General features: G+C 49.7%; 2 protein-coding genes across 5 annotated transcripts in view; one reads left to right on the forward strand and one right to left on the reverse strand.

Annotated features, from left to right (window-relative positions):
* The window catches only part of STRN3 (striatin 3), a 97,346-nt gene extending 88,442 nt beyond the window's left edge, over positions 1-8,904 (reverse strand). For 2 of the 4 annotated variants that reach the window (XM_040411177.1, XM_040411175.1), the window contains exon 1: positions 8,422-8,902. In XM_040411177.1, the coding sequence (XP_040267111.1) occupies positions 8,422-8,646 (225 nt within the window). In that variant the 5' untranslated portion in view covers positions 8,647-8,902. Of the gene's footprint in view, positions 1-8,421 lie in introns of all 4 variants that reach the window. The other 2 variants (XM_040411178.1, XM_040411176.1) reach the window with 2 other exon arrangements.
* A 64-nt stretch (positions 8,905-8,968) lies between these two features.
* Positions 8,969-27,351, forward strand: part of AP4S1 (adaptor related protein complex 4 subunit sigma 1) — a 66,519-nt gene continuing 48,136 nt past the window's right edge. The window contains exons 1-2 of the mRNA XM_040411184.1: positions 8,969-9,118; positions 25,620-25,780. Of these exons, the coding sequence (XP_040267118.1) occupies positions 25,643-25,780 (138 nt within the window). The 5' untranslated portion in view covers positions 8,969-9,118; positions 25,620-25,642. The remainder of the gene's footprint in view (positions 9,119-25,619; positions 25,781-27,351) is intronic.

Here is a 27,351-nt window from a genome sequence, read left to right on the forward strand (position 1 = left end):
CAGATTTATCATCACACTTCCATATGTCCAAAGTCACTTTTGGCTAAGTCAGATTTATTAATGGTCCTTTAATACTGTAATAAATGTGGTTTGACGATAGCAGTTTGTCCTTCAGTAAGCGGCTTTACAAAAGTCACACGTCTTTACGTGTCCTCACTGGAGTGAAATAGCACCAATTTTTTGCAACTTTTTAAATTGTCGCAGTAGTAAATCTGTCTAGAGATTCATTTATATAAGAAAACACGCCCACTTTCAGACAAAACCGGCGAGCATAGCGCATAGCCGATAAGTCGCAAATTTTTGTGCAGTTTTAGCGATTTCGCAAAGATTTGTGACTTTTTCACTCCATTATTTTGACTTGAGCTAATGATAAATCTGGCCCCATGTGTTTAGTTAGATAAAGAGACCACGCAACCAGTGTGGATAAAAATCTATGATTTATTTTTTTTATCAGATTTTTTTTAATTTAAATCTTTTTTAAATTAAAGCTTTTTGGGGAAAATATATTACCATCCAAAGGTTATTCCATCATGAAATAAAGATTAGTTTTTTAATTATGTAGAATAAGGCTGTATATGTTAAATTTTTTTGGTAAATAAATTCCATTAATCCATTCACAATGTCATGCTCTTCCAGAGGTTTTTGTAAGATTATTGGGCAGTTTTTCTGCCTACAAGATATTATCACAGATGCTTGGTTTACTTTTGCAGTTCTCAAAACTGAATTTGACTCAGCAGAGATCACATGGCTCTTCTTCACAAATGTTATAACATGAACAGAGTTGAGAAAATGACCTTAATCCGAACTTCTACAAACCTATGAATGCAGAATCAACCTAATCAAACTAATATGAAAAGTTGTTATTCTAAAAATCTTCATCTACTTGCATATTATAAGTTATACCAGCGAGAATTAGTCTTAAAGAGGACCTTTCACCGATTCTTACCCTATGAACTAAGTATACAGACATGTGGAGCGGCGCCCGGGATTCTCACTGCACTTACTGTTATCCCCGGGCGCCGCTCCGTTCTCCTGCTATGTCCTCCGGTATCTCCGTTCCCTAAGTTATGGTAGGCGGAGTCTGCCCTAGCGCTGGCCAATCGCATTGCAGAGCTCACAGCCTGGGAGAAAATAACCTCCCAGGCTGTGAGCTCTGCGCTGCGATTGGCCAGCGCTAGGGCAGACTCCGCCTACCATAACTTAGGGACTGGTATCTCCGCCTACCATAACTTAGTGAGCGGAGATACCGGAGGACATAGCAGGAGAACGGAGCGGCGCCCGGGGATAATAATAAGTGCAGTGAGATCCCCGGGTGCCGCTCTACATATCTGTATAGTTAGTTCATAGGGTAAGAATCAGTGAAAGGTCCTCTTTAAGCCTTACTGACTAGTGATTTAAATCAAATCCACCCTGCACGCAACAGATCGAAATTAATACAACCACATAAACGGAACATGTTAGACCAGTAGAAAGGAAGGTGGGGAAGCAAACCCAGGAGATAACAGGGTGGGCATCAGCCCCCCCATGCCATCAGTCCTCCGTGCCCTCAGCTCCACCACCTCATGCTCCCAGCCATCAGTCCCCAGCACAGGTGAAATACCTTCCCTGTAGGGGCGCCGCCGACACTCTGCAGCTCTTCCAGCCTCCTCTTTACGCGCTGCACTGTCCTCCTGACATCACACAGCGTCAGGTCATAGTGTGCACTTACGTGCCCAATGTCCTAACGAGGTATCAGGATCCAGCGCAGCGTGGTGCGGGCCGGCAGGTGAACACAGAGCTTCACTCACGCTCCGTGGCCACATGACACTAAAAAATCCTCGATGCAAAAAATTTGCATTGAGGATTTTTCTGTGTCGAGTTACTCAATTTAATCGAGTGTCACGAACCAGCGGGTGTGAACCTACTGTGCCACGTGTCCTACCACCTCTAAGGGCATTGTCTAAGTGAACCCCTTTATTCTTCACAGTACCCCTGATGGTGGGGATAGACTTTCCTGAGGAGAACACCAGGTCGCTACCTCTTGAGGAGGATAGGCACATGAGGCAGCTGGTCCAGGCGGACCAGGGAAAGGTACCAGAAGGACAGGCATAGTCAGGCAGGCGGAGTCATTACCAGGAGTAACAGTGCAGAACCGAAAGATGAGGCAGAGGCATAGTCAGACAGGCAAAAGGTCAGGCATATCCAGGTCGGCAACCGGAGAGTCAAAGCAAACAGGCAGGAATCAGACGGTTAGCAGAATCCAACAACACAAATACGAGTCAGGAACACAAGTGGTTATCAGGATCCTTAGCAGAGCACAAGGACCTTGACACTGAGGCATCTGCGAAGGGGGGTGAGCCACTTATATATGCGCAGGAGGGCTAGGATTGGTCAGCGAGGTCACATGACCTAACCCATAAAGCACAGGAAGCGACGCGCGCCAGCCCTTAAGGAAGTGCTGCAGAAAACAAACAGCAAGCATGCTGTGGCCGGGGCTGAGAGGAAACTGTGGAGCGGATCCCAGAACCATAGCACCTACACAAACAGAGCCCAGAGCTGCAGCGGTGAATGGGACACAATATACCACGGTATTAAAAAACGGTGATATGCGCTAACGGCTTAAAAAACTGCATCCGCGGCCGCCCGCCCCTGCATCATTACACACCAATTGCCTCCCGCAGCGGCCGACCAGGCTCCTCCTCGCTTGCTCCCATGGTGAAGTCTCCGCCCACGACGTCTAACGTCGGAATCAGATGACGCTCAGGCTGAGCAGCGCAGTAGCAGCGAGCGGCAGGAAAGTCAGTCAGAAGTAGGGTTGTTGCGGGTATCAAAATTTCGATACCCAATCAATACTTTTGTCCCGGTATCGATACGATACCGGGATTTCCATTTTTTCGATACTTGGCTGCGCAGTCTAGTATCTCTGGACATGAGAGCGCTGCCGTCAGCGCGCTCATGTTCCCTCAGCAGCACAGGGAAGAAGGAAGCAGTCTCTCCCTCCCCCCTGTGCCGCTGCCACGAAGGAGGATAGAGGGGTGGGCACACTGCGCCACCAATGATAGGACTTTTCCTACCGCTCCGTTCGCCCGCCGTGCCCCATTACTGTCTCCTATCCTGCTCCATATGCTAATTACTATCGGAGCAATGGGGAGGAGACATCAGCTTCTCTAGTGGGCGTTCCTTCTCCCTGCTCTGCGATTGGACAGCGCTACAGCCAGGGAGAAGGAACGCCCACTAGAGAAGCTGATGTCTCCTACCCATTGCTCCGATAGTAATTAGCATATAGAGCAGGAGGGGAGACAGTAATGGGGCACTGCGGGCGAACAGAGCAGCACCCAGGAATAATAGTAAGTGCAGGGACATCTCTGGGCGCCGCTCTGTGTAGCCCAATACTTAGTCTGGACCCATATAAGTTTGTCTTTAACACATAATACAGGAGGCAGGTGCCGGCAGCAGAATCGCATAGCCGGCACCTGCCTCTGACAGGGAGCTGCGATCAGCGGCAGTTAACCCCTCAGGTGCGGCCGCTGATTTGCTGCCAGTACCCGCCTCCTGTATTAAGAGGTAATTATCATTGGTGGCGCAGTGCTGATACGTCAATGCCCCAGCCCCATGACTGTAAGTGCACAACCTTTTTCATTTTACAGGTAACAAAATCCCTGATATTATAGATTTGATTTGTAAGGGAAAAAGTATTGTTTTTGGTGAGTACCATAGCCACATGCTTTACATGAGCCACAGCGAAACATACCCTGGGGCATGCTGAATAGTGGATCCACATCCGATCTGCAAAAAAAATAAAAAATGTGGATCGGATGTGGAACGAAATTACGGTTGTGTGACAGCCCCCTCGCACTGAGAAGTGGACAGACTACTATATTTTATCACCTCACCATAGTCTCCACATTTCGGCTGCTGTGTTTGGCCATGAGCTACACATGGACCAGTCCTAACAGGGTCCGAGAGGTAACGCTCATTCAGTTTCTGATGAGTCACACCCTGGCACATACCTGAGCGATAAGTCACCGCGCTATCGAGGGCACAGACCTTTGTGTATTTGGTGATCAGTTCATTGAACTCGGAGGACATCAGAGACAAACGACTGCACAAATGTAGCAGAGGCCGCGCCGCTGACTTGTTCAGGGCATGTTTAAATATATGATATTTGCATTAGTCAGCTTCTATCTATTGGATCTCCGCTGCGCACACAGAAAGGGCTGAACTGAACTATTTCTGTTAGTCCCATACTTAGAACCAAGTCACTGCTCATCTGCTGGTTTATGACAACTGCACATACTTGGCTGCTTAGGTCTCGGCAAAAATAAAGCAAGAATACCGAGCACAAAAAAGAAGCTTCAGTACAGAAAAAGCAGCAAATAACTGCCGCACATCAGGGAGTGCTTGGCAGAGGCAACACGCGCGGGGCTATCCTGCTCGGCAGAGGCAACACGCGCGGGGCTATCCTGCTCGGCAGAGGCAACACGCGCGGGGCTATCCTGCTCGGCAGAGGCAACACGCGCGGGGCTATCCTGCTCGGCAGAGGCAACACGCGCGGGGCTATCCTGCTCGGCAGAGGCAACACGCGCGGGGCTATCCTGCTCGGCAGAGGCAACACGCGCGGGGCTATCCTGCTCGGCAGAGGCAACACGCGCGGGGCTATCCTGCTCGGCAGAGGCAACACGCGCGGGGCTATCCTGCAGTTCAAAACAATGTTTGTGAAATGTGCCATTTAAAGGGAACCTGTCATCACCTTTACGCACAAAGCAGAGACAGGTGAGTAGATTTCAGCGGTCTGTCATTTGAAAGTTAAAAGTAAGTGGTTGCCGAGAACTGACAATTAGGGATCGACCGATATTGATTTTTTAGGGCCGATACCGATAATTTGTCAACTTTCAGGCCGATAGCCGATAATTTATACCGATATTCTGGGTATTTTTATTTTTGAGGGAAAAAAAAAATTTCCTACACAAATCTGCTGAAAATTAATGTTTATTGTTAACGTGTATTATTTTATTTTTTTTGTAAATCTTTTTTATTTATACTTAATATTTTTGTGTTTTTTTATTTTTTTTTACTAACTTTTAGCCCCCTTAGGGACTAGAACTCTTGTCCCATTCACCCTGATAGATCTCTATCAGGGTGAATAGGAGCTCACACTGTCCCTGCTGCCCTGTGCTCTGTGCACACAGCAGCATGGAGCTGACTATGGCAGCCAGGGCTTCAATAGCGTCCTGGCTGCCATGGTAACCGATCGGAGCCCCAGGCTTACACTGCTGGGGCTCCGATCGGAGGAGCAGGGGAGAGGGGATCCTGTGGCCACTGCCACCAATGATTAGAACTGGGGGGGGCGCACTGCGCCACCAATGTTTTTACTATTGGGATGATTAATACTAGGGGGCTTGAGGGGGGGGGGGCGCCACCAATGAAGATACCTCTCATTCATATACAGGAGGCGGGAACTGGCTGCAGAATCACATAGCCGGCTCCCGACCTCTATGAGCGGTAGCTGCGATCCGCGGCACCTAAGAGGTTAACTACCGCGGACCGCAGCTGCCGTTCATAGAGGTCGGGAGCTGGCTATGTGATTCTGCAGCCAGCTCCCAGCTCCTGTATTTGAATTAATGAAAGACTCATCTTCATTGGTGGCGCAGCGGCCACAGCCCCTCCCCTCCTCTTGTCTTCCGTCCTGTCATTGGAGGCAGCAGCAGCACAGGGGGAGGAGACACTGCTTCCTTCTCCCCTGTGCTGCGGAGGGAACACAGAGAGCGCTGAGAGCAGCGCGTTCTGTGTTCCCAATACGTTATCGGTATATCGGCAAAATAGATGCCGATACCGATAACGTTCAAAATCCTCAATATCGGCCGATAATATCGGCCAAACCGATAATCGGTCGATCCCTACTGACAATCATTGCAGACTGGGCCTGAAAAAGAGTCCCGGACACCTGAGAAGAGTCCTGGTTATTCATGGATTCCTGCTGATGACTGACCGTCTTCTACCGAGTTTTCTCCCTTTCTCTCTAGGAGAGAACTGACAATCATCAGCAGATGGGGGAGAGAGCAGGAGATTATGGATAACCAGGACTCTTCTCAGTAGATTTGACTCTTCAAGGTCTGGGCTGCAATGATTATGATGCTGGTTCTCAGCAACCACTTACCTTTAGCTCATGAGTGACACACCGCTGAGATCAGAGCATCTGTCACTATTTTGTGCTGCCCTTAGTACGGCCCGAAAGTTGATGACAGGTTCCCTTTAATGACCCTCAGAGCGGTGTGCCGTGCACTAGGGCTCACAAATTGTGCCCCATAGTGCTTCCGTGGCCTTCCTCCACATGGACAAAACCTGCTGCGGAAAGTTACTGTTTTCTGCATCATAATCTGCTATCAAAATGCCACCGATATCTCCCCATTGACTTCAATAGGAAAGTGCATCAGAAGATTTAACAAGGCCAATCAACATGCATGTGAGGCCATGTCACCAATGAGGGAAGGACATGTCCGCTCTGCTTAAAGGGGTTGTGTCACTTCAGCAACCAACATTTATCATGTAGATGCAGTTAATACCAGGCACTTACTAATGTATTGTGATTGTCCATATTGCCTCCTTTGCTGGCTGGATTCATTTTTCCATCTCATTATACACTGTTCGTTTCCATGGTTACGACCACCCTGCAGTCCAGCAGCGGTAGCCGTGCTTGCGTACTATAGGAAAAAGCACCAGCCTATGTGTACCCCATGGTACTGGCCACCAGAAAGGCCGGCCTTTTTTTCAATAATGTGCAAGCATGACCACCAATGATCTATTGCAGGGTGGTAGTAACCATGGAAACGAGCAGTGTATAATGTGGTCGAAAAAAATGAATCCAGCCAGCAAAAGAGGCAATATGGATAATTATAATACAATTGTAAAGTTCCTTGTATTAACGTTCTCTACATGATCAATGACAGCCCTTCAAGGGCCCCTTACACTGCACCATCGTTCCTCAGCTAATCAGATTGTTGGTGCGGACACCCGACTGGTTGGCTGGCAGCAGATCGTGCCCTCTAAACAAGACACTGCTGCCGGCAAATAATTCTGTATGGCATCAGTGATACTGTGGAGGAGATGGCTGCATGTAAATGTAACGCCTCCTTCCCGACAATCCCTTGCTACATCAGGAAACGTAAAGGAGCCTTTATGCTATGGCCCCCATTACAACTAGGGGCTCCCGTAGAAAGAGCGTTCCTCTGTCCAGCAGTATCCGCCACACAGAAGAGCAGCAGACTGGTCTCCATACAGACGTCTAGGCACCTGACAGTGATGGATGTGTTCTCCACCGACCGCACACGTACGCATTCATCATTGTAATGTGTGTATTCACACATCCGTGTTTTGTCCTTCCGTGGATCCATCACGCCCATTATAGTCTATGGGTCCGTGAAAACCACGGATGCAACACATACGCCATCCATGTCTTACGGATCATTGGGAAGAGATGCTTTGAAAATTATTTTTCAACTGCACATGAAACATGGATGACACATGGGCAGCAAAAAACGAACACACAGATCCTTCACGGAGGCATCACTGACCACCATTTCACAGATTTGAGCATGGACGTGTGAACGAGGCTTTAACCCCATGTGCCCATGGGTTCAAATCATAGCAAGAAGAGCAATGCAGGGTTACGGCTCTGTTCACATCCAGACGCCGCACCAATCTGCCAGATCACACGATGGAACCCCGCAGCACCTTACGAAGCACCGACTTACAATGGGGTCTGTTCACGTCCACCGAGGAGTCATGCCGTCTTCCCCAATCTGTGCCACAGGCTCCTAAAGAAACCTCCGAAGAACAACCGCCTCTAAGACATCAGCTGTGCTTCCTGCATGTGTGAACAAGGCTTAGGCCGCGTCCTCCTCTGCGACAAGTGGATCCGACACAAACGCTGTGTCCACACATCGGCTTTGGTGCCGGAAAGCAGCCAGACCGCTTCACAGCCAATGGGTCTCGGGCAGGCTGCTCTCTGCCGACCGCGGCCTGCCATCCTGCCCATCAACTGGTTGCTGAAATGAGGGGACAGACTGCTGGGAAAACAGCCGACAGACAACCGGATTGAAGAACTATTGAAAACGAACTATTTGGGTCTACCCTGACAATTTTTTTTTTTTAAACCATGATCTTTTACACGTTCTTGTGAAGTCCACCATGGGGTGATTTATTGAAACCAGGCATAGATGCCCAAAGCAACCAATCAGATTGATCCTTTCATTTTCCAAAGGAGCTCTGATAAATAAAAGAATCTGGTTGCTAGGGGCAACGATAGCAGTTTTCCTCTGCACCAGTAAATCTGCCCTAGACGAGAGCCCCGTCAGCAGGGCACAGTTGCCCAGGAGCTGCCCTGGTGGCACGGCCGAGGCCACACTACCCCCAAGATGGCCGGCCGCTTCCTGCCGCACTCACCTGCAGCTCGGCCCGCTCCACTTCCCAGTGCGCCCTCTCCATCTCGAAGCGAGCCCACTCGTGCTGGATGTAGTGCAGGATCCCCGGGATGGTGTACTGGGGCGGCCGGGCAGGCAGCTCACAGCCCGGCTCTGAGGGGACCCCCTGTGCTTGGGCCTGACTAGGACCCCCGACCTGCGGCCTTGCAGAAGCAGCCATTCCACCAGCCGCCGGGAGATCCTCCATCTAGCGCCAGTCCCCCAGTGACTCGGGGCCGGGTGAGAGGTTGAAGGTGCCCGGTTGAATCACGTGAGGAACCAGCCCCGGGCTGGAGGAGGAGGAACGGCCTCCTAAACCGAGAGAGACGGTGACTGCCCGTTCTACAGTCTTCCTCCGATCACTTTACTGAGGGCCGCCATGTTTCAACACCCCCTCCCCACGGGCCCGGTAACTCCGCAGGGCACGCTGGGTAACCGGCCTCGTTCGCCGCCTCCCGCTAGGCGGCGTCACTGCGCATGCGCGAGGCTCGCGCACTGACGTCACAAAGGCAACTTGGGTCACGTGCCGAAGCTCCTCCTTTCTGATGGAGGTCTGGGTGGTGACGTCACTGGTGAAGCTGTAACTTGTGCTGGACAGAACACTGACATCTCTGTGACCTGATGGTGACATCACTGCAGAGCAGGCACGATATAAGGTGACAGGCCGCAGAGAGGAGCAGGTAATCGCGCTGTCGCAGACACCAATACGTTTCTCAATATACTTCCCATATGTATCTGATGTGTCGTCACTGTGCAGAAGTGGCGGTGACGTCAGCAATTCGAGGCCAGTGTATGGAGAAGTGTATTTTCTAGCGCTGAGGAGAGAAGAGTTTTCATGACTATTATTGCAGGAGAATTCGCCCCTTTGCGGAGTTCAGACAGGTGTCTCAGGTGTCACCCCACCGGTCAGACACTGAGGTGTGGGCGCTGCTACCCCCAAACAGGAGCCAGCAGCACTATAGCACCTCTGGCTCCATGTGATGAAGGTGATGGAGGCCAGGTGAGGTGATCGCCTCAGGCTGCACCAGGTAGGGGCAGCGAAAGGGCAATGAGCGCTTCTCTACATGTTCAACTGCATTGCTGTACTCAGGAGAGCAAGACGGGCATGGGAGTGATGTGCCCTGGCCCATCGTTCCCTCTAATAGGCTGGAGCCAGCCATGATGTCATCACTATCACTGCCTGAGCCGAAGAGGCCTGTGCCTTACACTGCATCACTGCATTTTATTTGGCAGCATGGGGTTGGACCACAATGGGGTGGGGGTCATTATTTTGTAACTGGATTAAGCACTTTGGGAACATTGCGGCTGTAAAAAGGAGCATTTTTGTGCTGGCACAACATTATTAGGGGGCCACTATGGGGACACTAATACAGAGTAGTTTTATGTACCGACATTTTTGTACTGGCACATAAGGGGGCATTGTTTGTACTTAACGCACATGATAAGGGAGGTAAGGTGGCCACTATGGGGACATTTGTTCTACAGGAGGTATGTTGTTTTTTTTTGTACTGGCACACATTATAAGGGAGCATTTTTGTACTGGCACACATTATAAGGGAGCATTTTTGTACTGGCACACATTATAAGGGAGCATTTTTGTACTGGCACACATTGCAAGGGGGAGTTATTTCACTGACAAAAACATTGTAAGAGACAAAAGATGGCTGAAAGAAATCATAATTTTTTTTTACAGTGGTCACCTGAGGGGTTAGGTCATGTGGTATTTTTATAGAGCAGGTTGTTACGGATGCGGCAATACCTAATATGTATACTTTTTTTTATTTACTTAAGTTTTACACAATAACAGCATTTTTTAAACAAAAAAAAAAAAATGTTTTAGTGTCTCCATATTCTGAGCCATATTTTTTTTTATTTTTTGGGCCATTGTCTTAGGTAGGGGCTAATTTTTTGTGGGACGAGGTGACGGTTAGATTGGTACTATTTTGGGGGGTATACGCCTTTTTGATCGCTTAGTGTTGCACTTTTAGTGATTCAAGGTGGCCAAAAAATGGTTTATTTAGGACAGTTTTTATTTTTTTGACGGTGTTCACCTGAGGGGTTAGGTCATGTGATAGTTTTTTAGAGCCGGTCTATACGGACGCGGCGATACCTAATATGTGTACTTTTTTTTTCCCTATTTGTTACAAAAAAAAATTCCCCTTGATTTTGGCAAAAGGATATTTTTATTTTTATTTTACTTCAAACTTTTAATTTTCTTTTGGAAAACTTTATTTTTGTAACTTTTTTTTTTTCACTTTATTTTTTGTCCCACTCTGGGACTTCAACTTTTGGGGATCTGATCCCTTTTACAATGCAGGACAATACTTCTGTATTGTCATTAGGGGTGCACCGAAATTTCGGCAGCCGAAAATATCGGCCGAAAATGCACCTAATCCACTTCGGCCGATATTGTTACATATCGGCCGAAAATATGGGGTGTGGGATTTGTCACCCACCATCTGCGGGCGGGCGCCGGGCGGGCGGTTTACTTTGTCACTGCATCTTTATTTTACCTTACAATCGTGAGGCTCCAGTAACTAACAACTCTGCAGGCAGAGCGGAGGCCGGCGTAACGTCACTTACTCACGTGACGCGCCTGCTCCGCCTCCTTCATTCATAAAGTGGGCGGAGCAGGTGCGTCACGTGAGTAAGTGACGTTACGCCGCCCTCCGCTCTGCCTGCAGAGTTGTTACCGGAGCGTCACGATTGTAAGGTAAAATAAAGATGCAGTGAGTGATGCTGTGAGCAGCAGGGCTGGGGCTGTTATGGGTAGGGGGATCGGTCTATGGCACTGCTATGGGGAGGGGGGATCTGTGCACTGTTATGGGGAAAGGGATCTGTGCACTGTTATGCCCATAACAGTGCACAGATCCCCCTCTCCATAACAGCGCCACCCACAGATCCCCCTCTCCATAACAGCGCCACCCACAGATCCCCCTCTCCATAACAGCGCCACCCACAGATCCCCCTCTCCATAACAGCGCCACCCACAGATTACCCTCTCCATAACAGCGCCACCCACAGATCCCCCTCTCCATAACAGCGCCACCCACAGATCCCCCTCTCCATAACAGCGCCACCCACAGATCCCCCTCTCCATAACAGCGCCACCCACAGATTACCCTCTCCATAACAGCGCCACCCACAGATTACCCTCTCCATAACAGCGCCACCCACAGATCCCCCTCTCCATAACAGCGCCACCCACAGATCCCCCCTCTCCATAACAGCGCCACCCACAGATCCCCCCTCTCCATAACAGCGCCACCCACAGATCCCCCTCTCCATAACAGCGCCACCCACAGATCCCCCCTCTCCATAACAGCGCCACCCACAGATCCCCCTCTCCATAACAGCACCACCCACAGATGAATTTCATTCATGAAAAAGAATTATTAATAAAATCATTAAAAAAAAAGTATTTTAAAAGTATTTGGGCAAAAAGGCAGTTTCGGTTTCGGTTTTCGGTCAAGGGCATCCTGAATTTTCGGTTTCGGACCAGAATTTTCATTTCGGTGCACCCCTAATTGTCATGCATTGGCTGTAAGTGTATTACACACTGTAATACACTTACAGCCTTCCTGCCTGTGAGATCCAGGGGGCTGGATCTCACAGGCTCTCACAGAAGGCAGCCACAATGCCTAAGGAAGGCATCGTGCCACCTTCCATGCCATCGGGTCCCCGCCACAGCAGCACAGGGACCTGATGGCTTCTTTCTCCCTGCACGCACATCGCACGTGCCGCAGTCAGCGCTGACCGCGGCTGTGCAGGGGTTAATGCGCCGGCATCGGTGATTTCACCGATGCCGGCTCATGCAGGAGGGGTCGGGCTATCAGTGACTACCGGAACCCTGCCACTGATCGGGTGGGCGCAGCTCCTGCACCTGCCCGATCACCATGACGTATATGTACTTCTCTGGTCCTAAAGTCACGGCCAGAGATGACGTACATGTACGTCATGGGTCCTTAAGGGGTTAAACTTTTTAAAACGCCGCTGTACTTCTTCCTGTGTCAGACAGGGCACTTTTAATGGGGAATTTACTTTTACATCTGACAGTTTATTTTCCTCAGTGAATACAGTGGAGAAAAAAATATTTAACAGCTTTGCTTTCTCCTCGTCGCTCTCTGCGACTCCCCCCTCATTACTCTGTAAAGGGCCGACACCTTCAGGTTTTGCAGATATAGATACCATCCATGTGCCATCCGCATTTTTTTGCGGGCCCATTGACTTCAGTGGGTCTGTAGACCACATTTTACAAGCCAGAATAGGACATTTTCTATAAGTTGCAGAACGGACTTAGGGCTCTTTCACACTTGCGTTCTTTTCTTCCGTCATAGAGTTCCGTCGTCGGGACTCTATGCCGGAAGAATCCTGATCAGTTTTATCCTAATGCATTCTGAATGGAGAGAAATCCGTTCTGGATGCATCAGGATGTCTTCAGTTCCGGAACGGAACGTTTTTTGGCCGGACAAAAGTCCTGAAGACTTGCCGCAAGGCCGGATCCGGAATTAATGCCCATTGAAAGGCATTGATCCGGATCCGGCCTTAAGCTAAACGTCGTTTCGGCGCATTACCGGATCCGACGTTTAGCTTTTTCAGAGTGGTTACCATGGCTGCCAAGACGCTAAAGTCCTGGCAGCCATGGTAAAGTGTAGCGGGGAGCGGGGGAGCAGTGTACTTACCGTCCGTGCGGCTCCCCAGGCGCTCCAGAGTGACGTCAGAGCGCCCCATGCGCATGGATGACGTGATCCATGCGCATGGGGCGCTCTGACGTCATTCTGGAGCGCCTGGGGAGCCGCACGGACTGTAAGTATACTGCTCCCCCGCTCCCCACTACTACTATCGCAGCCAGGACTTTAATAGCGTCCTGGTGCCATAGTAACACTGAAAGCATTTTGAAGACGTATCCGTCTTCAAATGCTTTCAGTTCACTTGCGTTTTTCCGGATCCGGCGGGCACCTCCGGCAAATGGAGTGCACGCCGGATCCGGACAACGCAAGTGTGAAAGAGCCCTTACAGATGCGAACAGCACACAGACAGTATCTGTTCTTTGCGAATCCGTGATTTGCGGACTGCAAAAAATATAGTCGTGTGCATGACGCCTCATAGTCAGTGCGGGCCATCAGGTGACGTTCATTTCCGTCCTTATTTTTAAGTTGCACAGAGTACTCGGTGGCACCCAACCAGTGGAAAAAGTATAAAAAACTCTTTGTTCCTGCCATACTCTGTATGTACACGACATGTCCTGATGGCTCCAGCAGAATCCACTATAGTGTTACCTGAGGATGGTCCTGTGCCGCACTTTGGCAGTGATTAATTGGCTATATATTCATCATTTGGAATGGCACCAGAATTACCGTATTTTTCGCCCTATAAGACGCACCGGCCCATAAGACGCACCTAGGTTTTTGGGGAGGAAAATAAGAAAAAAAATATTTTTAACCAAAAGGTGTGCTGTGTGTTTGGTGGGTTTGGAACTAATGGTGGTCTGTGGATGGCACTATTACTGGAGATCTGTGGATGACGGACACTGTTATGGGGGGGATCTGTGGATGACGGACACTGTTATGGGGGGATCTGTGGATGGCACTATTACTGGAGATCTGTGGATGACGGACACTGTTATGGGGGGATCTGTGGATGACGGACACTGTTATGGGGGGATCTGTGGATGACGGACACTGTTATGGGGGGGATCTGTGGATGACGGACACTGTTATGGGGGGGATCTGTGGATGACGGACACTGTTATGGGGAGGATCTGTGGCTTGCACTGTTACAGGGAGGATCTGTGGATGGCACTGTTACAGGGGGGATCTGTGGATGGCACTGTTACAGGGGGGACCTGTGGATGGCACTGTTACAGGGGGGGATCTGTGGATGGCACTGTTACAGGGGGGATCTGTGGATGGCACTGTTACAGGGGGGATCTGTGGATGGCACTGTTACAGGGGGGATCTGTGGGTGGCACTGTTACAGGGGGGATCTGTGGGTGGCACTGTTACAGGGGGGATCTGTGGGTGGCACTGTTACAGGGGGGATCTGTGGGTGGCACTGTTACAGGGGGGATCTGTGGGTGGCACTGTTACAGGGGGGATCTGTGGGTGGCACTGTTACAGGGGGGATCTGTGGGTGGCACTGTTACATATGTGCCATCCACAGCCCCCCCCCCCCACCCCATAACTGTGCCATCCACAGACCCCCCAGCCCATAACTGTGCCATCCACAGATGTCCCCCATAAAAATGTCATCCACAGATCCCCCCCCTCCCCCCGCCGCCGCTCCAGTATACAAATATAAGATGTCTTATTCAATTTATAGTTATTAAACATGCCCCCTCACTCCTAATAGTACCTTACATCCTAACCGCTTCAGTACAATGCAGGCAGGCAGGGCGGGCGGCCGGCGCGTCCCTCACTGACGTCGCTTGCCTGCGCCGCCTGCTTCATTCATAAAGTAGGCGGCGCAGGCACGTGACATTAGGGAGTTACGCTGTCGCCCGCCCGGCTGGCCTGCCTGCATTCTACAGAAGCTGTTAGGATTTAAGGTACTATTAGGAGTGAGGGACATGTTTAATAACTATTAATTAAATAAGACATCTTATATTAGTATACCGGAGCGCCGGGGCGGGGCTATACTACACTGACTGCACCGCCCCGCCGCTATTGCCGGCCCCCAGCTCCTCCTCACAGTCCCTCCCCGAGTCCCCGCTCGCTCGTACATCGCAGCTTGCGATGTAAAACTGCAAGCATTCGCCCCATAAGACGCAGGGGCATTTTCCCCCCATTTTGGGGGGAGAAAAAGTGCATCTTATGGGGCGAAAAATACGGTACATTTGCTCAGTTGGTTGACTGCATTATTCATAATCAGGGTGGATAAAAATCAATATATATATATTTTTTTATATATAGATTTTTTTAATATTAAATGCTTTTTGAGGAAAATATATTACCATCCAAAAGTTATTCCATCGTGAAATAAAGATTAGTTTTTTAATTATGTAGAATAACGCTGTATATGTTTAATTTTTTTGGTAAATAAATTCCATTAATCCATTCACAATGTCATGCTCTTCCAGAGGTTTTTGTAAGATTATTGGGCAGTTTCTCTGCCTACAAGATATTATCACAGATGCTTGGTTTACTTTTGCAGTTCTCAAAACTGAATTTGACTCAGCAGAGATCACATGCCTCTTCTTCACAGCAAAAATGTTATAACATGAACAGAGTTGAGAAAAATACCTTAATCCGAACTTCTACAAACCTATGAATGCAGAATCAACCTAATCAAACTAATATGAAAAGTTGTTATTCAAAAAATCTTCATCTACTTGCATATTATAAGTTATACCAGCAAGAATGAGTCTTTATGTAGAAAACTATGATTTAAATCAACTCCACCCTGATCATAATTGTAGCAAACTTAGGCCTCATGCGCACGACCGTTGTGTGCATCCGTGGCCATTGTTCCGTTTTCTGTGATTTTCTGCGGACCCATTGACTTTTAATGGGTCCGTTGAAAACTCGGAAAATGCACCGTTGTTCATCCGCGGCCGTGATCCGTGTTTCCTGTCCGTCAAAAAAATAGGACCTGTCCTATTTTTTTGACGGACAACGGTTCACGGACCCATTCAAGTCAATGGGTCCGTGAAAAAACATGGATGCACACAAGATTGGTATCCGCGTCCGTGATCCATGGCCGTTGGCAACTTTCGTGAAAACTCATATCCGACAGTATATTCTAACACAGAGGCGTTCCCATAGTGATGGGGACGCTTCTAGTTAGAATATACTACGAACTGTGTACATGACTCCCCCCTGCTGCCTGGCAACTTTCACACATAAAAGCTTTTTCAGATATGAGTTTTCACTTCGTGAAAACTCATATCTGACAGTATATTCTAACAAAGAGGCGTTCCCATAGTGATGGGGACGCTTCTAGTTAGAATATACTACGAACTGTGTACATGACTGCCCCCTGCTGCCTGGCAGCACCCGATCTTTTACAGGGGGCTGTGATCCGCACATCTCCCCCCCCCCCCCCCCCTAGTTAAAATCACGTTCCGAATCCCCCATCATTGGTGGCCAGTGCGGCCTCACATCTCCCCTTCCCCCTTAGTTAAAATCACGTTCCCCCATTGGTGGCAGTGGCGAGCTGCGATGTCTGTGACCGGCCAGCACTCCTCCTACTGGTAAGTGACAGGTCTGTGCTATAAGCAATGCGCCGCACAGACCTTTCACTTACCAGTAGGAGGAGCGCCCGGCGGGTCACAGACATCGCAGCTCGCAGGTAAGTATAATGCTTCTGAAAATTGCTAAGTAACCATGGCAACCAGGACTGCAGTAGCGTCTTGGTTGCCATGGTTACCGATCGGAGCCCCAGCGATTAAACTGGGACTCCGATCGGAACTCTCCGCTGCCACCAATGATGGTGAACGTGATTTTAACTAAGGGGGGGAGGGATATGTGAGGCCGCACTGGCGGGAAAATGTGCGGGTGCGTTGCGGGAATACGCACGATTTTTCCCGCGAGTGCAAAACATTGTAATGCGTTTTGCACTCGCGTGAGAAAAATCGCGCATGTTTGGTACCCAGGATCGGTGTTCTGTAGATTGTATTATTTTCCCTTATAACCATGTTATAAGGGAAAATAATACATTCTGAATACAGAATGCATAGTAAAACAGCATAGTAAAAGACACCATTTTTTTTTTTTCGTTATAGTGTCTTAAGTCTGAGAACCAGTTTTTTTATCCGATTGTCAGTGGCTAAATTGGGATATAAATTTAGTACTCCATGGAAGTGTGGTACTCCCTGAAGCAACCAATAATGCAGAGGCCCGGAGGATCGGGGCACATGTCACATTGAGTAGTGGTGTCCTTCCGTATCCTCCTCCTGTGACACACTGCACCTTTTTTGGGTTCGTCCCTTCTTTCCAGTAGGGGGGACCACACCTGGAAAGTGTTGGCCAGGGACGATCCGGGCGCCTCCAGTTCCCGAGGTACTCCGGTCTGCTCTGTCCGAAAAGATCAGGGCCTTGAGGACTGCCTCATAGAATTGGAGGAATGTCCCTGTGCTGCCAGCGTTCCGGGACAGCACAAAAGAGTTGTACAAGGCAACCTGCACCAAGTAGACCGCAACAATCGGGCTTGAGGACCGTTGCCGCGGTACCTCGCACAGGGACAGGGGTGATGCCGTTACCATGAATTTTGGACAGTACAAGGACATCCCTCTTGTCCTTCTATCTGACCAGCAACAGGTTTCCAGTGGTAAGGGCACGGGTCTCACCCCTGGGGATAGGTACCTGGAGGGGGTGAGCAGGGAGGCCACGTTGATTTTTCCGCACGGTCCCACAAACGGACGTGGATCTGGAGGCGAGGGACTGGAACAAGGGGATACTAGTATAAAAGTTATACACATAAAGGTGGTAACCCTTATCTAGCAGTGGGTGCATAAGGTCCCACACAAGTTTCCTGCTAACACCCAGAGTGGGGGGACATTCTGGGGGTTGAATACGGGAATCTCGCCCCTCGTACACACAAATCTCGCCCCTCGTACCCTGAGGTACTCTCACAGAGTTTGTACAGCTTCACGCCATACCTCGCCCGCTTTTAGGGAACATACTGGTGGAAAATGAGTCTCCCCTTGAACGCAATACGAGACTCATCAACTGCGACCTCCCTTCCAGGTACATAGGCCTGTACAAATTTGGCCCCAAAGTGATCGATGACCGGCCTGATTTTGTACAGGCGGTCATAGGCAGGATCACCTCGGGGGGGACATGCTGCATTATCTGAATAATGCAGGCATTTCCGGATGGCCTCAAACCGGGAGCGTCATGGCAGTACTGTAAAGTGGGGTCTGGTAGAGTATGTCCCCACTCCAGTAATGCCTGACACTAGGTTTCTTGACTAGGCCCATATGCAGCACGAGGCCCCAAAATGTCCTCATCTCGGCTGCACTGACCGGCGTCCAGCCACCGGGCCTAGCCAAAAAGGAGCCCGGGTGTTGAGCAACGAACTGTTGGGCGTACAGGTTAGTCTGCTCCACCATTAGATTTACCGGTTGGGTGCTGAAAAAATGACTAAAAAGTCATATTCAGTGAAGCCCACTGTGGGAATCTGGATTCCTGGTTGGCCTACAAAATCAGGAATCACGGGCTCAAATCGCTCTGGGCTACACCAGACAAGTTCACCGCCAGGGGGCTCCGGTGGATTTAACTGGTGGGCCGGAAAACTAGTACGAGCCCCAGAGATGCGCGTACTAGGGTGGGCCACAAGGTCCCTATCATAGTGGTCCCCTTGCTCTGCCTGGCAGCGTCTCTGCCGCCTTGGGGGCTCATCATCATCGCTAGATGATGAGGAGGACGCGGATGACAACAGGAAAGTGGGGTCATCCTCGTCCTCACTGGGACTCTCGGACTCGGAGGCAAGCTGGGCGCATGCCTCCTCGGCTGAGAACATCCGGCGGGCCATCGGGGAGTGTGTGTCTGCGTGTGTGTGTGCACGGGTGTTCGCGTACTTATCCCTAAAACTAACAAAAAAAAAGACTAAAAAAAGGGGGAAAAAATGTGAAAAAAAAATAATTCAAAACCGCTGATCAACCGTCCGAAGTTGATCAGCGGAGGGGTGTGCGATGCGCTAAGAGTGCCGGTCACAGTCAGCGTACGAACAAAAAATAAAAATACTTGCGCCCCCAAAAAAGTTGAGGGGGTGGGCAAGCTGCAGCACCCCTGTGGGGGTCTAGGGTCACACAGCTGTGCTGTGGACCCCAGACACCCGATTTAGGGTGATGCAATCATAAACTTTTTTTTTAACTTCCACAAACTTTCCCTTTATTATCCCTGCGTAACCCAACCTTTCCCTAGCCTTTCCCTATGTACCTTATTGAACAGATGGGGGGTGCTGGGGCACAGATCGGGTGCTGGGGCACAGATGGGGTGATGCTGGCTGAGATCCGACATGTGCAGGCAGCGTTCCTCTCTCCTCTGCTCTCCGGACACAAAAGGAGGAGGAGAGGAGCACTGCTAAGATTTGAACCTCCCGCCGCCCTCCCACCTACCAATCAGAGGCGATCCTGAGAGGTGATGTCACCATCGCCTCTCAGGATTGCAGGATGGTGATTGGTGGTGTATTATCACACCACCGATCACCATCCTGTTCCGGGTTCTCAGGTCCTCAGAAACCTGAATAACCCGTAAACGCAGCAAACCGAAGGTCTGAATTGACCTGCAGTTTGCTGCGATCGCCGACATGGGGGGGGGGGGGGGTCACAGGACCCCCCCGGCGCATTTAGCCAAGGTGCCTGCTCACCGGGCGGCGGTGATCGGAACTATACATGACGTACCGGTACGTCATGCGTCCTTAAGTACCAGGACAACATGCCGTACTGGTATGTCATGTGTACTGAAGAGGTTAAAGGGATTCTGTCACCAAGCTTTGGGCTATAGAGATGCGGACATGCACGGCTAGATCGCGGCTAGCATGTCCGCAATATATCTGTTCTATAGGGCTGTGTGCTTTTAATTTCTTTAAAAAAGGATTTTATAGATATGTAAATTAGTCTTGTATGTGTCCAAGGGGCTGTACTAACCTTCCTGGAGCCCAGCCGTGCCCAGCCACGCCCGCCTGTGAAGGAGCCCAGCACTGCCTATGTCCTCCGAATCTCCTCCTTTCATCAACTATAGATTGCCGTAATCTCGCAATGCGTGAGCTCGCGCATGCACAGTTCTTTCCCTGAGGCTGATGCCAGCGCAGGGAAAGAACACTATACCGGCACTGCGCATGTGCGAGCTCGCGCATCGTGAGATTACGGCAATCTATAGTTGATTAAAGGAGGAGATTCGGAGGACATAGGCGGTGCTGGGCTCCTTCACAGGGGGGCGTGGCTGGGCTCCAGTAAGGTTAGTACAGCCCCTTGGACACATACAAGACTCATTTACATATCTATAAAATCCTTTTTTAAAGAAATTAAAAGCACACAGCCCTATAGAACAGATATATTGCGGACATGCTAGCCGCGATCTAGCCGTGCATGTCCGCATCTCTATAGCCCAAAGCTTGGTGACAGAATCCCTTTAAAGGGGCATTTTTTTAATTATTGCACTGTACTGATTTAGAGATAAAAAGTCTTCGTAAAAAATGTTTAGCCCCTTTCTTTGTACATCCTTGAATTCTCTAGTCGCATGCTCTGTATTTTTACTGTTTCCCGTCAGGCAGCTCAGCTGACGGCTCCTGATCTCTGACCTTATATACACTCATTATAGTTCAGTTCTTATCTGACTGATAAGAATGTGACTTCAAGGTGCATTAGGCTACTTTCACACTTGCGTTAGGTGCGGATCCGTCTGGTATCTGCACAGACGGATCCGCACTTATAAATGCAAACGATGGTATCCGTTCAGTGCGGATCCGTCTGCATAACAGCTTTTTCAGATCTGAGTTTTCACGATCGTGAAAACTCAGATCCGACAGTATATTCTAACACAGAGGCGTTCCCATGGTGATGGGGACGCTTCAAGTTAGAATATACTAAGAACTGTGTACATGACTGCCTCCTGCTGCCTGGCAGCACCCGATCTCTTACAGGGAAGGTACAGAAAATGCAGCGAAAAATGCAGAAGTGGCGAAAAGCCACCAAAAACGTAATGGATTTTTGTATTGTGCACCTGCTTCTCAAGAGGAAAATAAGTTCTCATTTGTGCAAAGCCCGGTGACCAGCAGAAATTGTATGACACAGTCTGCTGCACTACCGTTGTGTGCCCCCCTCGCTGTAACGCTTGCCCATGCTGACACATGGCGTCTCACATATGCCTTCACACCTGTCTGACTATAAATCCCGTCACATCCTGCTGGACAGTGTGTGCTCCAGACCAGCTACAACAGTGTCTGACAGCCTCTTGCACAGTTTAACCCCTTTCTTGTCTTTGTTAAAAAGTGTTCAACTGGATCGACACCACCAGTGCATACACGGGTGTACCTCCTATATATAAATCAACAAAAGAGAACTGGTACCACAAAAATACCCAAATATCAAAGTTTATTAATAAACTACCGGCAGCTCATAAGATCTCATGGAATCACATATAGCATACAGGTGAATTACCTAGAGCTCAGCACCATATATACAGGGGATGTAGGTATCCATCATAAGATCCCCAGTATATGAAGCGAGTATAGCGGGCAGCAGAGACTTGCATCGGTCCGACTGTCATTAGTCAGATGTGCACCAACATTCCCAAACATAACTGTAACGGATGCGCTTCCGTTAATGGACGCTTCCTAGCTTGCGCCGAGGACCACAAGCACCGCACTAGACACCACAAGCACCGCAGACTCCACAACCGCCGTAGCTTAACTGGAACCGCGCCGTCTTCCTTCCACCCTGAATGAACCTCCAGCATTCAGGACCGTGTGGGAAAGATCTCTCCTCCAGGGAATATGCAGAGCATAGCAATCCCCAGCGTGATACAGCAATTCCCTCCAATAACGAGACGAGGCTGCGTTTTGAAGGGTTAAAACAGGAACTCACTGTAATTCACGTACAGCCTCTTTTATTCACAAACCAAAAACATAGTACTGCCCACAGGGGTTTGAAATACAACCAATCAATATGTTACAACACATCCCCACAAAATCCTCCCCTCTGTCCGTGATAAAATTACCTCACACTGGGTTGATGCAATCACCACAGACAGACGAATACACAATATCCTCTGTCCTGGAGACAACCGAGAAGTAATTCAATTATCTCTCAGGACAAAGGACATCGCCAATACACACAGAGAGACAACAGGACAGGAATCCCCACCCAAACACACAAAATCCTCCCTTTCTGTCTGTGATATAATTATGGATTAACATAACTATCACAGACAGTAAAAAATACAGTTTTTAAACATACTCTATAACTTTAAAACCATACATTCCATCATCATAAAAATTACATATTTAAACTCAGCTTACATCAAACATAAACACTTCCAAAAATCACACAAATCCCTCCAGCGGATCAAAAGTTTAGTGGAAGTCCTTTATGACCGACCGCAAGCACAATTTCCTGCCCAAAACAGTTCCATAGATTCTTTAGTATACACCGCTGACCGCATTCGGTCCTAAGAACAGTCCAGACATGCGGCATAGTTCTGTTCTTGAAGGGTAATATGTCCCGGGGCCATAGTCGTAGGGCAGGAGGCTAGCCATAAGTCCTCTACAATGCCCAGTGGCAAATGGCAGTTTGTCACACATCTCCCCTTTGGGGGGAAGACTAACCAGGCACCTGACCTTCTGTCGGTCAGTGCCTCCGTTAGTCGATCCACCAACCCACAGTAACCAGATGCCCGAGTAGCCCACCCACAACAAACAGGTACAAGGGTGACCCACCCACAAGAAACAGTTACTGCACCTGGGTATTTTGCTGTGGTGATGGGGCAACATGCTGTGGGGACTTGAGGGAGGGCAGAGGCCGACTGCACTCTGCCCAGCTGCCAGCTCTTCTGCTGGGGTGCTGAGACCATAGTCCAGCTCAGTAGCCAGAGGAACATGGGAGTCAGCAGGGGTTAACATCGCCTCTGTTAACCCTGAGGCCACATTAGGAGTTAACTGGGGAGGGGAATTTGTACTTACCCCCTCCTCCTGTTGTCCTGGTGAGGGTAGTGGGGGATCTGGACAGGCTGTCCAGCATCCCCGGTAGGTCAGGCGCAGAGACCACGGTCCCACCTGCGCCGTCTGGGCGATTGGTGTCTCCCCTTGTTAGGGTAAGCTGCCGCTGGGGTGAGAGGGTGCTGCGCTCCTCTCCCTGTAACACAGGCTGCCGCTGGGGAGGAAGGACGACACCTTCAGCTCCCTGGGGTACACACTGCCGCTGGGGGGAAAGGACGACCCCTTCGGCCCCCTGGGGTACACACTGCCGCTGGGGAGGAAGGACGACACCTTCAGCTCCCTGTAACACCCACTGCCGCTGGGAAGGAAGGACGACACCTTCAGCTCCCTGGGGTTCACACTGCCGCTGGGGGGGAAGGACGACACCTTTGGCCCCCTGGGGTACACACTGCCGCTGGGGGGAAGGACGACACCTTCAGCTCCCTGGGGTTCACACTGCCGCTGGGGAGGGAGGATGACACCTTCGGCCCCCTGGGGTACACACTGCCGCTGGGGGGGAAGGACGACACCTTCGGCCCCCTGGGGTACACCTTCCGCTGGGGGGGAAGGACGACACCTTCGGCCCCCTGGGGTACACACTGCCGCTGGGGGGGAAGGACGACACCTTCGGCCCCCTGGGGTACACACTGCCGCTGGGGGGGGAAGGATGACACCTTCGGCCCCCTGGGGTACACACTGCCGCTGGGGGGGAAGGACGACACCTTCGGCCCCCTGGGGTACACTCTGCCGCTGGGGAGGAAGGACGACACCTTCAGCTCCCTGGGGTACACACTGCCGCTGGGGGGGAAGGACGGAATACTTCGCCATCTCTGCCCGATATTCTGCTTCCTGCTGCAGATACTCCGCCAGTTCTCTCCTCCCTTCCGGTACCAGTTCCTCTGTTAGGTGGGGCCCGTAGATAGCCAACCGCCTCTTCAGCATAGCGTCAAACCGTACGTGGCTATACCAATACTCCAGTTTTGCTTGGTGTTCCCAGGATGCTGCTCCTCGCACTAGGGAAGCCATCCCACCGCTTGCCACCAATGTAACGGATCCGCTTCCGTTAATGGACGCTTCCTAGCTTGCGCCGAGGACCACAAGCACCGCACTAGACACCACAAGCACCGCAGACTCCACAACCGCCGTAGCTTAACTGGAGCCGCGCCGTCTTCCTTCCACCCTGAATGAACCTCCAGCATTCAGGACCGTGTGGGAAAGATCTCTCCTCCAGGGAATATGCAGAGCATAGCAATCCCCAGCGTGACACAGCAATTCCCTCCAATAACGAGACGAGGCTGCGTTTTGAAGGGTTAAAACAGGAACTCACTGTACTTCACGTACAGCCTCTTTTATTCACAAACCAAAAACATAGTACTGCCCACAGGGGTTTGAAATACAACCAATCAAACATTAACACTTCCAAAAATCACACAAATCCCTCCAGCGGATCAAAAGTTTAGTGGAAGTCCTTTATGACCGACCGCAAGCACAATTTCCTGCCCAAAACAGTTCCATAGATTCTTTTGCCATTTGCCAGAGAACACAAAGATTGGCAGATTTGACATTGGCGCCCTGTGCTCTTCACGGATGAGTGCAGGTTCGCACTAAGCATATGTGACAGAGTCTGGAGACGCCGTGGAGAACGTTCTGCTGTCTGCAACATCGTCCAGCTTGACCACTTTGGTACTGGGTCAGTAATGGTGTGGAGAGGCATTTCTTTGGATGGCCGCACAGCCCTCTATGTGCTAGCCAGAGGTACCCTGACTGCCATTAGGTACCGGGATGAGAACCTCAGACCCATTTTGAGACCATATGCAGGTCCAGTGGGCCCTGGGTTTCTTCTGATGCATGACAATGCTAGGCCTCATGTGGCTGAAGTGTGTCAGCAGTTCCTGAATGATTAAGGCATTGAACTATAGACCGGCCCGCCCGTTCCCCAAACCTGAATCCAATCGAGCACATCTGGGACATCATGTCTCGTTCCATCCACCAAGCCCACGTTGCACCACAGACTGTCCAGGAGTTGACTGATGCTTTAATCCAGGTCTAGGAGGATCCTCTGGTACTTAAACATTCCTGTTCTTTCTATGATTACTAGTCATGTTGGTGGTCCTATTCAGTATTCAGCCGCCTCATCAGGAGCATGCCCAGGTGTTGTAGGGAGGTCATACAGGCACGTGAAGGCCACACACACTACTGAGCCTCATTTCCTTGTCCTGAGGCATTTCCACTGAAGTTGGATCAGCCTGAAATTTTATTTTCCACTTTGATCTAGAGTGTCATTCCAAATCCAGACCTCCATGGGATATTAATTTTCATTTACATTGATCATTTTTATGTTTTACTGTTCTCAACATATTCCACTATGTAATGAATAAAGATTTGCAACTGGAATATTTCATTCATTGAGATCTAGGATGTGGTATTTTATGTTCCCTTTATTTTTTTGAGCAGTGTATGTGATCAAAAGATTTTGATGGAAGTTTTGCATAAACTAAAGTGAAAAACATATTCAGCTAACCTTTATTTTTTGTCAAAATTTAGGCATCTTTTTTTCACTTGCTGAGATGATAAAACTTTTCCTGATTGTTAACAAGCAAGGACAGACTAGACTGTCTCGATATTATGATTGCACGGAAGTTCAGAAGAGAACAGTGTTAGAATCTGAAGTCATCAAACTATGTCTCTCTCGTCCCAAAGATCAGGTATGATTATATAGCACATCACCTAGATTTTTTAGAAGTTTATATAACGTTCTCCCATATCCACAGGGGGATAGAACGGGGGGCCCATAGCCCCCCAAAATGAACGCAGCAGCCAGTCGGGCATGCATCCTGCTGCTCCATTCATTTCCATCGGAGTTCTGGAGATAGCAGAGTACAGCGCTCAGCCATCTCTGGAATTCCCATATTAATGAATGGAGTGAACCACAGGATAGGGCATAATTTTACATAACTGGAATTACCCTTTAAACGGAAGAGATCAATTTAACCGCCTCCGGACCACCTAACGCAGGATCGCGTTCCGGAGGCGGCAGCCTGGCGCAGAGTCACGCATATATGCGTCATCTCGCGAGACGCGAGATTTCCTGTGAACGCGCGCACACAGGCGCGCGCGTTCACAGGATCGGAAGGTAAGAGAGTGGATCTCCAGCCTGCCAGCGGCGATCGTTCGCTGGCAGGCTGGAGATGCGATTTTTTTAACCCCTAACAGGTATATTAGACGCTGTTTTGATAACAGCGTCTAATATACCTGCTACCTGGTCCTCTGGTGGTCCCTTTTGCTTGGATCGACCACCAGAGGACACAGGTAGCTCAGTAAAGTAGCACCAAACACCACTACACTACACTACACCCCCCCTGTCACTTATTAACCCTTTATGAACCACTGATCACCCCATATAGACTCCCTGATCACCCCCCTGTCATTGATCACCCCCCTTTCATTGATCACTCCCCTGTAAGGCTCCATTCAGACGTGATTTTTACGGATCCACTGATACATGGATCGGATCCGTAAAAATCATGCGGACGTCTGAATGGAGCCTTACAGGGGGGTGATCAATGACGGGGGTGATCACCCCATATAGACTCCCTGATCACCCCCCTGTCATTGATCACTCCCCTGTAAGGCTCCATTCAGATGTCCGCATGATTTTTACGGATCCACTGATACATGGATCGGATCCGTAAAAATCATGCGGACGTCTGAATGGAGCCTTACAGGGGGTGATCAATGACGGGGGTGATCACCCCATATAGACTCCTTGATCACCCCCCTGTCATTGATCACTCCCCTGTAAGGCTCCATTCAGACGTCCGCATGATTTTTACGGATCCACTGATACATGTATCGGATCCGTAAAAATCATGCGGACGTCTGAATGGAGCCTTACAGGGGGGTGATCAATGACGGGGGTGATCACCCCATATAGACTCCCTGATCACCCCCCTGTCATTGATCACCCCCCTGTCATTGATCACTCCCCTGTAAGGCTCCATTCAGACGTCCGCATGATTTTTACGTATCCACTGATACATAGATCGGATCCGCAAAACACATACGGACATCTGAATGGAGCCTTATAGGTGGGTGATCAATGACAGGGGGGTGATCACCCCATATAGACTCCCTGATCACCCCCCTGTCATTGATCACCCCCCTGTAAGGCTCCATTCAGACATTTTTTTGGCCCAAGTTAGCGGAAATATTTTTTTTTTTTCTTACAAAGTCTCATATTCCACTAACTTGTGTCAAAAAATAAAATCTCACATGA

This window comes from Bufo bufo, chromosome 11 (genome assembly GCF_905171765.1).
Source record: "Bufo bufo chromosome 11, aBufBuf1.1, whole genome shotgun sequence".
Taxonomy (NCBI): Eukaryota; Metazoa; Chordata; class Amphibia; order Anura; family Bufonidae; genus Bufo; species Bufo bufo.